Below are 12,145 nucleotides of genomic sequence, written 5' to 3' on the forward strand. Positions count from 1 at the left end.
GTTCCACCACGGGGCAGCTGGAGTGTGGCGGGCCCTTCCCGGAGGAGCGGCTTCCCTGGCAGACGCAGGGCCCCAGGCCAGGCAGGGCAGAGGTGCCTGTTTCAGGGCTGGCAGCAAGAGCCCTCTGTGCGCTGCAAAAACACTCCCGCAGGCCTCCTTGAGTCCACCCGGGGAGTGTGGGTGAGCTGTGGACGTACGTGCATGTGTGTGTGTGTGTGGAAGGAGCCTGTCGGGCTCACCCAGGCCTCTGAGGGAGGAGGGGTCTGAGTCACCCCCATCCCACACCTAGTCTCTCTCCCTCCCTTGCCTCTCACTCTGGGGGACTCTCCCAGCCTGCGGTGGGGCTGCAGTGGGAGCCCGGCCTGGGCTCTGCCTCTCCCAGTCTCGCAAGGGGCCAGGAGCCTCAGCAGCCCCCCAGGACACTCACTCCTCCCTCCCTCATTTGACACATACTTGCCGGGCACCTGTTGTGCCTGGCACTAACCCGAGACCAGACCCCACCCTCAAGGTGCCTGCCTTTATGGGGGGGTGGGGCGGGTGGTCAGAAGATGCACAAGTGACAATGCACAGCACCTCAGGTCCACAGCGATCAGTGCCAAGGAAGAGAATCCACCGGAAGCGGGTAGATGCCTAGCTGGAGCTTCCAGCTGCCCCTCGCCTGAGGAAGTGCGGCCCAGAGATGGGCAATGATGTGCCTGGGGGCACCCAGGGACGGGCTGGGACCAGGGCTCAGACCTGGATGCCAGTGCTCTGTCCCCCCCAACTCTGTGCTTCTGGAAGGCTGCCTGAGCAGGGGGCCAGCCAGCCTCTGGGAGGGTCCAGGGCAATTGCTGACCACAGCTGGGTGGCCGCCTCCTGGCCAGGATCCTGCAGAGGGGTCAGGCTCTGGCCCTCCCCTCGCAGGGGGCAGCCCTCTCCCTACCCGCAACCCCACCGACATCCCTGCGGAGACGAGCAGCAGCGGTGGCTCCTCCATCTTGGGTGGCCTGCCTACTGTTGGGGCCACGATGCCAGAGCCCCTGTGGAGGCTCCGCCAGGGGCACCCTGCAGCAAGGTAGGGGTGCGGTCCCGGGAGCCACCTGCTTTGGCAGCTTCAGGGGACAGTGGGGACAGCCCCTCTCTCCACTGCGTCCACACCTGGGCCCTTGGCTGCCTGAAGACCTTCTCCAGGGCTGGTCTGATGGCAGCTGGAGCAGCTGCCAGGAACCTGGGCACAGCTGTATGTTCCGGAAAGCTGGGAGAGCCCAGGCAGCCCCAGCCCCTCTTGACCATTGGCTTCCCCCATCTGTCAAATGGGGTGATGTGAGGACCCAGGGAGTTAAGACAGAGCCAGTCGGCTGTGAGGACAGCCTCTGTGGTGCCATTAACTGCTACCACTGCTGGCTGGCTGTGCCAAGTCCCTCCGCCCGCCTTCCCTGTGCTTGGGTCTGCTGTCCAGTAGAGCTTTCTAGGCTGAAACATCTAGACCAGCGCTGTCCTACAGAACTTACTTTTTAGACTCAAACATCTAGACCAGTGCTGTCCTATAGAACTTTCTAGACTCAAACATGTAGCACAAGATTGTCTAATAGAACTTTCTAGACTCAAACACCTAGACCAGTGCTGTCCAACAGAATCTTCTAGACTCCAACATCTCGCACAGAGTTGTCCGATAGAACTTTCTAGACTCCAGCATCTAGCATTATTGTCTAACTGGACTTTCTGTGATGAGGGGGATGTTCTAAATTCCGGGCTATCCAGTATGGTAGCACCAACCAACTACACGTGGCTGTCTAGCCATTGAAACATGGCTGATGTGACCGAAGGGTGGAATTTTACATTTCCTCTTCTTGTAAGCTTAGACGTAAACGGGACGTGTGTCTGCCGGCTGCCGTGTGGGATGGCGAAGCCCTCGCCTGAGACAAGGCTCTCCCGCCAGGGCGGGTGTCTGTCAGCTTCATTCGGACTTGAGGCCGTGATTCTCCCGGCCTCAGCCCTATAACTGAGAACGTACGCGGTTGTCATCATCATCCTCAGCAGCAGCAGCAGCAGCGTTGGCAACAATAACAACTTCCACCTGCTGAGCACTCATTACTTCACCCCATTGGCTCCTGAGCTGCTGGGTGCTTTCGGGCGGCTGTGGTGCTGGATTCTTGGGGCTCCTCCCCAGTTGTCATTAGAGGAGTTTGGAGCGAGACCACTGCTGTCCTCTGCTCAGCGGGTGACTCCGGCAGTCTCTGGGGGCTGCCAGCAGCTTGGCAGGCCAGGGCCGGGCCTATCTTGGGGTCAGTCTGCTTTCTCCTGGGTCACGGCTCAGTGCTCAGAGGCACGCAGCTGTGTCTCCCTGGAGACCTGTCGGGGTGCTGGCACGGCCAGAGATGACCAGGAATGCCCTTCCTCAGCCGAGGGCTGGGGCCTCGGGCCTCTGGAGCTCTTGGGAGCCTAATGAGTGGGAACTCAGGCTGGCGGGGCTGGTGGCGGACTGGGCACCTTCTCTGGCTCCAGCTTCTCTCGAGGGCCACAAAACAAAAGCAAGGGAGGGTTTTTCCCTTCTCGAGGAAACTTCAGCTCAGAACAGACACTTGAAACCAGTTCCTAAAAGTGCTGTCATTTCCTGTGGGGGCCAGGTAGCTGGGAGGAGGGAGGGAGGGAGCACTGCTCACATCACTGAGCGTTCAGTACACCCCAGGCATCCGGAGCCTGGCTTCTCCCCTGGCTCGGTGCTAGTGTTCTCTCAGCTGCCAGGGAAGTGCCCAGGAACTGGTTTAGCTGTTGTTCACAGCTCTTTAACTGCTCTAGCGTGGAGAGCTGAACTGCTCTGTTCTGGGAAGGAGAGTGCAGGGAGAGAACGCTATTCTCTCTGCATACTCACCAGCCTATCCAAGGGGTCCTCAAGAGGGCTTCGCCATTCAGACTGGGAGCTGGGCCCTGAGAGTGAGCCCACCATGCTCCGTGCCCTCCTCTGCCTGCTCTCACCAGGACCCAGGCAGAGAAGCTGGAGGGTGGGGTGAGAAAGGAGCAGGAGCACACTGGCCACCCCCCCCCCCGCCCCCACCATGGCGTCACCCCTAGAGGCAGCCTCCATGGGGCCAAGGAGCATCAGCTGTGTGCAGAGTGCAAGCTGGGCCCTCGGGGCCACCAAAGGGAAGAAGTCTCTGGGCTGCCCTTGGGGACTTCCCCATCCTGGGGGGTGAGGTTTCCACAGTGACTCTCTGGAACAATCCCAGAGACCCCAAGGAGCCCTCAGCCTGCACCTCTCTGCGCATGTTACCCCTAGCTCCCCCCCAATGACACCCCGCCGAGGCTCCGGTGAGCTAGTGACCTGCTCCAGGCCACCCAGTAAACGCAGGCCTAGCCCACCCAGTGAATGCAGGCCTAGCTGAGGTCTGTCTGGTGGCAAAGTCCTTGTTCTCAGCCGCCGTCGTCTCTGCACACTCGGCCGTGGCTCCTGGGGGGGAGTGTGGCCAAGGGTCTGGCAGAACGAGCCCCTGGGGAAGGTCGAGGTGATGCCGCAGCCATCTGTCTCCTTCTGCCTCTGCGGCCCCTCCACAGAGGGCTGGCTGTGGTTGGAGGCCAGCCCAGCCCCAGCCCCTGGACTCCTCCCTCTGTGCCCAGCAAGGGGGGCCCGAGGGGGCCCCAGGCCGCTCACTGCCCGCTTCTCCATGGTTTCTGCAGGAGAGTGGGAGCCTGGCGGGCTGCGTTCCGGTCACCTTGCCGACATCCAGCAGAAGTTCCTGCACTTTCTCGAGTCACTGAAGGTGTGTCCACCCCTGTCCTGTCCGGCTGATGACAGCTGTGTCCCTTTAGGCCTCTTCTGTTTTGGGTGAGCTGGGAGCAGCCCTTGTCCCCCTGAGGCTGAGCAGAAGAGGCTCCAACGCAGGGAGTTGTTGAATTAGAGGCGGGGGAGGCTGGCGAGAGCGGGGAGCAAGTCGGCGGGCTGGAGGGAGGGCCCGCCATGTGTGGGGTCCTTGGGAGGGCACCCACCTGCCCTCTCCAGCTGAGGGCTTGCCGGGGAGTCATGGGGGGCAGCCTGCCTGGGCCTCCGAGAATCCTGAGGCTCGGGCCCCCCCTGCAGCTGGAGCAGCAGAAGCAGGAGCGGGCACTGGCCCTGCTGCAGCAGCGGGCGAAGCTGGAAGTCCAAGAGACGCAGAAGGCCCTGGATGAGCTGCTCTTCAAACACCGGCTGCAGGTCAGAGGCCCTCCGAGGGCCTTCCCGAGCAGGCGCCGCTCCCGCCAAGGGCCAGCGCAGCCCCTCCCGCCCCCTGAGCCTAAGGCCCGCCTCGCGGCATGGGGGCCGCCTGCCTTTGAGGAGGGTGAAGCTGGGGAGGCTGCAGATGTGCCGCCGACTGAAGGGGGGCTCTGCCTCCCCCCACCCCCCGCCGAAGAGCAGAGTGCTCTGCCTGCTAGGGGCCGTCTCAACAGGCTATGCAAGGACACTCATTTCAAAGCAGAAACAGGATGTTTTGGCCTGCTTATGTCCTGGGGGCACCTGGCTGGGGGCACAGATGACTGTCTGAGTGTCCCGTGTCCCCGGCTGTTGGCATCTGAGCTGCAGGCTCTCCACTGGAGCTCACAGCCAAGGTGTGTGGGTGCTGATCGGAAGGGAAGGGGACCCACGTCTGAGCCCGCCTCTGCCCAGCCCCTTGTGCTGGCATCGTTGAGTCCATCAGATAGGCAGCACTTGCTGGTCAGGCAGTGGGGCAGCACCGCCCCACAAAGGGGAAGACGGCACCAAGCCTAGGGCTAGTGGGTGAGGACCAGGAGGCCGCTGTCTGTGGTCTGCTTGGATGTGACAAGCCTTCTGAGAAGTGACTCTTTCTTTTGTGTCCTTGATCTGCTGGGCACCTGCCACTCTCCCCCCACTGCCATGCTTGGCTCTCTCTGGTGGCCGGGGAGGGGGCTGTTGGCCCCCCGTGGAGGTTGGACAAACGAGGTCCCTGAAGTTGGAGACCTGCCTGGCCTCGGGCTCCTCCCAGGGACCCGGCCTGGCCCCCTGGTTGTGAGGCTGCCTCGTTCGTCCTCCACAAGCATGCCGCCTTCCTGTGCTCACAGCTGCTGATGGAGAAACACTCCACCCAGGCCCCGCTGGAAACGGCGTCAGAGCCTGAGTGGCCACGGGAGTCTGGGGACCCGGAGCTGACGACCCCTCGGAGCAGCATGACAGCTAGACCCAGGTTGGGTCCAGGGCGGGGGCCCACGGCCCCTCCCAACGTAGAAGGGAGCCGGTGGGGGTCTCGGACAGGCGTCAGGGCTGGTGCGGCGGGAGCTGGGAGTCTTCTGCGCTTTCTCACCCGGCAGATCACACCCCCCCCTGGGCGGAGACGACGCTGTGCCCTCCCAGGGCCCCGAGGAAGGGCGGGAGAGTCCCGCAGGCAAGTCAGCTTCTGCAGGTGAGCGTCCTCACGCCACCCCAGGCGCTTCACCTGTGCCCGGAGCACCTCCCTGCACGGACCCCGAGGGGGTACCTGAGTCAGGCTCACAACAGAGAGGCCCCCAGTGAGGGGTGACTTGCCCAAGGCCACCCGGTGAGGGCAGAACCGGGATTTGAAACTAAGTCTATCTGATGCCAGAACCGTGTCACTGACCTTCGGGAACACTGCCTCCTGCTTGTAAGGGCAGGGTGGGCACCCACTGAGCCAGCAAGTGGACACACAGCCACCGTCCCCACCCACACTGACCTGGGGGACAGTGAGCCTGGATCTCAGCAAGAAAGCTTTCAGTGACATGCTCCGTGTAACAGCCCAATCCCAGGGGCCGTGGCCGAGTAGAGAAGAGCATGGGGGTGTCCTCCGGCCCTGCGCACCCCGCTCCGGGGCAGAGGCAGCCTCAGCGCCTCCAGCCCTGCTCCTAGCAGACCCCCAGGTGGCCGTCCCCATCTCCCTGAAGCTCTGGTTACAGCCTGTCTCAGCCCCTTCCTGGAGCAGGGGATCCTCCGCTCTTCCAGGCCCACCAGTGGGCCTGCTCCCTCCCTGAGTGGTTTTCCCTGAGGCCTCTCAAGTGCCTGGCCCGTAAATATCCGGGCCAACTCCCCTGACTGTGTGTCCCGTGTTGGCAAATAGGGGCCCTGCAGGCATGGCCTTAAACCCTCCCAGAGCCTCCAGCCCTCGGCAGAGCTGGTGTTGGCAGGCTGTGAGCTGGTCACTTCGCTGCTCCTGTCATGAACTCCTAGTTTAATTTCATCATGCTCATAAAGCATTTTCATATGACTCTGCATGAAACTGGGGTTTTTCCCAAAATCTGGCCTATCTTGGTGGATGTTCCAGGTGCTCTTAAAAAGAATGGGTTTGCTGGGTTTGCTGCTGCCGTTGGATGGAGTGTTGTTCAAACGTACCGTATCCTCTGGATTTTCCTGTCAATTCTTGAGACAGGGTGCTGAAGCAGCCACCGTAACTGTGGATTTGTCTATTTCCCCTTGCCGTTCTTAGCTCTTCTTCCTTCTTCTGAGGCTCTGACATCAGCACATAAACATTCAGGATTATTCTGTGCTGATGCGTTGCCCCTTTCTCATATGTCATTATGAATAACCCTCTCTACCCCGGCAATACGCTCTGCTCTGAAATCCACTGTGTGACACTAATCTGGCTGCTCCAGCTTTCTTGTAACTGGTGTGCACGTGGCGTGTCCTCCCCCTCCTCCTCCTAACTTAGTTGTGTCTTCGTATTTCAAACGCGCTCCTGTAGGCGGCGGAGAGCTGGGTCTGGCTATGTTTTCCCTTATCCGATCTGGCGATCTCTGCGTTTCCATCGGAGCCTTGCACCGTGTGCGTTTAACACGATTATCCCGATGGGCAGGTTTGAGTCGATCATCTTGCTCTGTGTTTTCCTTTGTCTCATCTGTCTTTTGTTCCCTTCTTTCTCTTTTTCTGCCTCCTTTTGTTAAACAAGTTTTCTTTTATGATTCTATCTCTGTGGTTGGCTTCTGCGCCGTAACTGGTATCTGGTGGTTGCCTGGACTCATGGTACATGCTGTCTACCTTCCAGGGACGGTCTGCCACTTCGCCTCCAGACGGCTCTTCCAACACCCCAGTTTCTCCTTTTCTGGACTTCCATGCTGTTGTCATGCATTTTACTTTTTGTATTTTATAAATTCCACGATACATTGTTGTTAAAGACTCAAAGATCTTTTAACTGTATGTATACACGTATGTATACATACACATGTGGAGACACATACATATATGTATGTTAGGCCTGAACATTGGGCCACTTGCAGCTGTGAACTCAAAAAGCTCTGACCTTTTTTGGGGGGGATGCTTTTTCCGTCTCTGTGTTTCTTTCACATAGTTTCTGTTGCTATGTCTTCAAGTTCATTAATCTTTTCTTCTGCAACGTCTAATCTGCTGTTAATCCCATCAAGTGTCTTTCATCTCAGATGTTTTAGTTTTCATCTCTAAAAGTTCCATTTGGACCTTTTTTATATCCTCCATGATTCTACTTAACTTTTCAAACATATGGAATACGCTATAAAAACTCTAAATGTCTTTCTCTGCTAGTTGATCGATTATTCTCACTGTGGGTCATGTTTCCTGCTTTCCACACACCTGCTGGATGCTGCGAAGCTCCCCTTGTTGGGTGCTGGATGGGCAGGTTCCCACACGCACAGTCAGAAGCTTTGTTCCGGGAAGCAGTTACTGGGAAGCTGGCTGATCCTTCCAGGTCCTGCTTTTGATCTGTTAGGCGGATTCAGAGCAGGGCTCTGGCTGGGACCAAAGCAGGACCTTATGTGCACTCTGCCCTAAGACCCGTGAATCATGAGATTTCGCAGCCGGGCTAGTGGAGACTAGCATAAGTCCCACCCTCCTGTTCCTTCTGGATGCTTTTTACCCTATCACCTACATGTGATCACCGATCGCGGAGGCTTAAGGGAGACATCCCACAGATCTCCTGGGTTCTCTCTGTGTGGCTCTCTTCTCTCTGCTGCTCCATCCCACGAGCTCTAGCTGCCTTGGTCTCTCCAGACTCTCAGCTCCATTTTCTTTACCCAGGGGGTCTGCCAGCCTCTGCCTCAGCTCCCCTTCCCTGCACTGCAGCCTAGAAACTCTCTCCAGGCAGCAAGCTGTGGCAATCAGAGGTCTCACCTCATTTGTTTTCCATCTCTCAGGGATCGCTGTGCATCGCTGTGCTATGGTGCCTGAGGTCCAGTGTCTGGAAAACCATTCTTTCATATATGTGTCTGTGTGAATATTTGTGTATGTAGGTATACATATACATTCGTACTTTTTTGTTTAGTTGTTTTTTTAAGTTTTTGTTTCAGTGGGACAGTAAATCCACAATCCAATCCCTTTACTCTCTCTCTTGGGGGGAAGTGTAAGTCCTCAAATGACATTTTTAAAAGTATAGGGTCCCTTTTCCATCACACTCAGCACTGCAGGGTGGCCAGCAGAGGTCAGCGGCAAGGGAGCTGCTTAAGCTGGGAATTCGGGCTCTGCTGTCACCCCGCCTGCTTGGTGCTGGACCTCGAACAGATCCTTCTCTCTCTCTGGGCCTCGGTTTCTCCTTTTGTGGAAGTGAAGCAACGGGACTAAGTCATTTCTGAGTCCCTCTGCCTTGGGTCTGGTATTTGCCTGGTCAGGGGGTTCACACCCGGGATTTCATATCAGGAAAAGGACAGATGGTTCCTTCTGGCTCCGCCTTGGGAAGATTTGGTGTGAAGCTGTGTGTATGTGGGGGGCATTAAACCGCCCCAGACATCCTACCTTTGTGAGGCCCTCCTGGAGAAAAGGCCCATGGAACCCGTGTGACCTGAGGCTGCTCAGAACCCCTATGTGCCCCAACCATGGCCTGCTTTCTGTCCTCAGAGCTCATGCAGGAAGGGAGGCCAGACCAAGCCACCACCCAGCTGCCCCCGGCCAGGCTCTACCCTTGGGACAACTCCACCCACCAGGTACAGAGAGAGGTCCCCTATAGGAGTGGGGTCCAGGGGAGGCACCCACAGCAGATTAGACCCAAATTCCCCCTCAGCTGCTGGAGGCCATCAGGTGCTGGGACCTGCCTCTCCGGGAGTCTGCACCCAGGGGGTCTCTGCTGTGGGTCCTGAGCTGGGGGAGGCTCTCCCTGCCATGGGCATCACCCATTTTTCCAATTAACATTTCCCCAAGCCCCTTCCTCCCACCCCCGGTGGTAGGTGAGGGCAGGCATTTCAAGAGGCTGCTTCGGGCAGGGTTAGCTTCCGCCGCCCAGGTTACGCATTTCAAGGCGGGTAGCCCACCCTTTCCCGGACCCTCTAGAGCACAAGCAGGTGCCTGGCCGGGATCCCAGGGCTGGGCACGAGGCCAAGATGATAAGGACCTCGCCCTGCCTTCTGGACCTCACAGTCGGAGGGGGGTACCCCGCTGGGGGAAAGGGAGACACGACAAAGGGATGAGTGGGATGGGCAGTCCAGGAGGGCTTCCTGGAGGAGGCGGTGGCCTCCTCCCGCGCCGCCCCCACCCCGACTGGGCGCTCCTCCTATGGAGGGAGGCCGGTCCCAGGAGCAGCCTGGAAGCTCAGTGGTGGTGACGCGGCCCGGTCGGTCTGCCCCGCCCCAGAGGAGCCCGGAGGGGCCCCAGAGGACCACGCCCGGGGCCTTCAGGCGCTTCACACTCCAGATGCTCCAGCAGAGCCTGCGGGAGGAGGAGCTGCGCGCGCAGCACCACATCAGGCAGCTGCGCCTGCGCCAGAAGGCGCTCGAGGCGATGAGCGCCCAGCTGGACTGGCTGGAGCGTCAGCGAGGGTGAGCGCATGCGCACCGCGCCGGCGGGGGCGGGGAGGGGGGAGCCGCCCCGCTCAGGCCCCGCCCCTGGGCCGTCCTGCAACGGGATCCCGCTTCTGACAGCGTCGCTGGGAACACCTTGTACTGACCCAAGTAATGATGGGTGTTTGCAGAAAGTTAGATAAGGCAGTGAAGTACCAAAAATAAATCCATTAAAGCCACCTGCAGTCCCAGCTCTCCGAGATAGTCTCGGCCGCTTGCCAGTCTGTCTGGCCAGCTCGTGTCGAGGGAGGAACACGTGTGGCTGTTTAAACAACGTTCGAAATAGCACGCAAACTGTAACGAGTTCTCACTTAAACGTCAAGAGAACCTTTCCGCGTTCCTCCGTCACCGCTGCAGCATCCAGGGCCCCAGCGCAGACCCATCCAGATCCTTTAGCCAGCCCCATAGCTGGGCCCTCCCATTGCTTCCAGCTTTGTGTCATTAGACCTGACCCTCCGAGACCTAACTCCTTAAGGTAATTCCTAGAGATGGAATTGCCGTGTCAGTGAGAATGCATTGTTTTAAAGCTTCCTGATGTTCCTGCATCGGCCTCCAAAATGATGATTCTGGTTAAGATCCTCACCTGCGGTTTACCAGCATGCTGGGCTGTGGGTGTTTTGCTCCATCATGGCCCCAGCCTCCTTCCCCAAAGGGCCCTTAGGCCCAGCTGGGGCTCCAGGGTTGGGGGCACTGCCCTCCCTTCCTCTCTCAGGCCCAAAAGTGGTTGTGACGGGGTTGGGGGACGCAGGTAGAAAGAGTGACAGTCTGGGCTGGGGCGACCGGTCTCCCTGGACTCCCCCAGCCTGCCTACACGTGGCCTCCTCCTCCCAGAGCCTGCTGCGGGAGAGGGCATCCTGGGTCCACTGGCCAGCCAGACAGATGTCTGTGGTTTTTCACATCCACTTACCGGACTCGGGTCGACCTTGATCCTGCCCCCTCCCCCAGGTGTCTGGGCAGCAAAGGAAACGATGCTGTGCTGGTGGCCTTGGCAGAGAAGCAGCAGCAGGCCCTCCGCGCCCTTGAGCAGGAGCAGGTAAGGGCTGGCTTGACCCTGGTGGGTGGGTGAGCAGCCGACCCTGAGGTGGTCCTGCCGCCCTCTTGCTGGGGATGTGAACATCCCACACCACAGCTTGAGAATGCTCGAGCCCTCACCACCCTCTAGGGCCGCTCAGGACCCTGCAGTACATGGGAGCATCCTGGGGCCCAAGGGGGCAGTGTGGCTGAATGGAGCGCGGCCCTGCCGTCCTGGCTCCTGTGGCTTCCGCAGAGCAGTTCGGCCTCTCGGGGCTTCATTGAAGGGAGAATAACAGCAGTGTGTGTTTCTCGGGGTTGCAGGAGGATTTAGCACAGCCAGCACTGGCCAGGGTCAGGGTGCACAACCTCGGAGGGGATTCCCAGCCTCTCTGAGCTCAATTTCCTCATCTGGAAAAGGGGGTCGGGGGCCACTGTGCTGGCGTCCTCTCATTTCAGTCTCCCAACATGCTGTAGTGTGGAGGCTAGTGTTAACACCCTTTGTACAGAGGAAGAAACTGAGGCTCGGGGAATGGGGGGCTTGGCTTGCTTGGGAACCCTCGGCCGGGGAGTTAGGGGCAGTGCTAGACTCTGGGTTGACGGAAAGTCCAGGCTCCTAACCTCGGCCCTGGATGGACTGTGTGGACCGGGAGGTGGGTGGCAGGCCTGGGGCATTCCAGGCAGAAGGGGCAATGGGACAAGACCCAGGCCAAGATCCGAGTGTTCTCCAGGGCGTGGAGAAACAGAAAAATACAAGTGACACTGTCTGCAGGGCACACCCAGACCAGTGAACTGTGAACAGGGCTTGGAAGTAGGCCCAGTTATCAAAAGCTATGAAGGTGGCCAAGGGAACAGGCTCTGCGGGGGCCTGCCCCAGGCTCCCACCTGACAGCCAGCCCTGGCTAGAGGGTCTGGAGCCGGCCAGTGGCAGGAAGGACTGCCTGAACCCGGGGTCCTTTGTTGTAGGTGGAGACCCTGTGGTGGAGACTGGGGCAGGGGTCCTTTGTTGTAGGTGGAGACCCTGTGGTGGAGACTGGGGCAGGGGTCCTTTGTTGTAGGTGGAGACCCTGTGGTGGAGACTGGGGCAGGGGTCCTTTGTTGTAGGTGGAGACCCTGTGGTGGAGACTGGGCAGGGGTCCTTTGTTGTAGGTGGAGACCCTGTGGTGGAGACTGGGCAGGGGTCCTTTGTTGTAGGTGGAGACCCTGTGGTGGAGACTGGGCAGGGGTCCTTTGTTGTAGGTGGAGACCCTGTGGTGGAGACTGGGCAGGGGGGAGAGACGCAGCTCTGCCGAGCCTTGGTGTCCTCAGCTGACCCAGAAAGGCTGCCACCTCCCGGAGTGGGTGTGCCAAGACCCGAGGGGAACGTGTGCTCTGGGCAAGGTGGCTCTGCCGAGGGCTGTGCTGTCAGAGACGCAGCAGTGAA

General features: G+C 59.3%; 1 protein-coding gene across 8 annotated transcripts in view; it reads left to right on the top strand.

Annotated features, from left to right (window-relative positions):
- Positions 1–12,145, top strand: part of CCDC187 (coiled-coil domain containing 187) — a 53,900-nt gene that overhangs the window by 27,171 nt on the left and 14,584 nt on the right. For all 8 annotated transcript variants that reach the window (XR_011533565.1, XR_011533564.1, XM_070596316.1 and 5 more), the window contains 7 exons: positions 3,655–3,737; positions 4,055–4,168; positions 5,032–5,153; positions 5,278–5,369; positions 8,777–8,862; positions 9,506–9,690; positions 10,657–10,744. Coding sequence is in view for 6 of the 8 variants with exons in the window: in XM_070596316.1 (XP_070452417.1) it covers positions 3,655–3,737; positions 4,055–4,168; positions 5,032–5,153; positions 5,278–5,369; positions 8,777–8,862; positions 9,506–9,690; positions 10,657–10,744 (770 nt within the window). In the remaining 2 variants the exon portion in view is untranslated. The remainder of the gene's footprint in view (positions 1–3,654; positions 3,738–4,054; positions 4,169–5,031; positions 5,154–5,277; positions 5,370–8,776; positions 8,863–9,505; positions 9,691–10,656; positions 10,745–12,145) is intronic.

Source organism: Equus przewalskii, chromosome 26 (genome assembly GCF_037783145.1).
Source record: "Equus przewalskii isolate Varuska chromosome 26, EquPr2, whole genome shotgun sequence".
Taxonomy (NCBI): domain Eukaryota; kingdom Metazoa; phylum Chordata; class Mammalia; order Perissodactyla; family Equidae; genus Equus; species Equus przewalskii.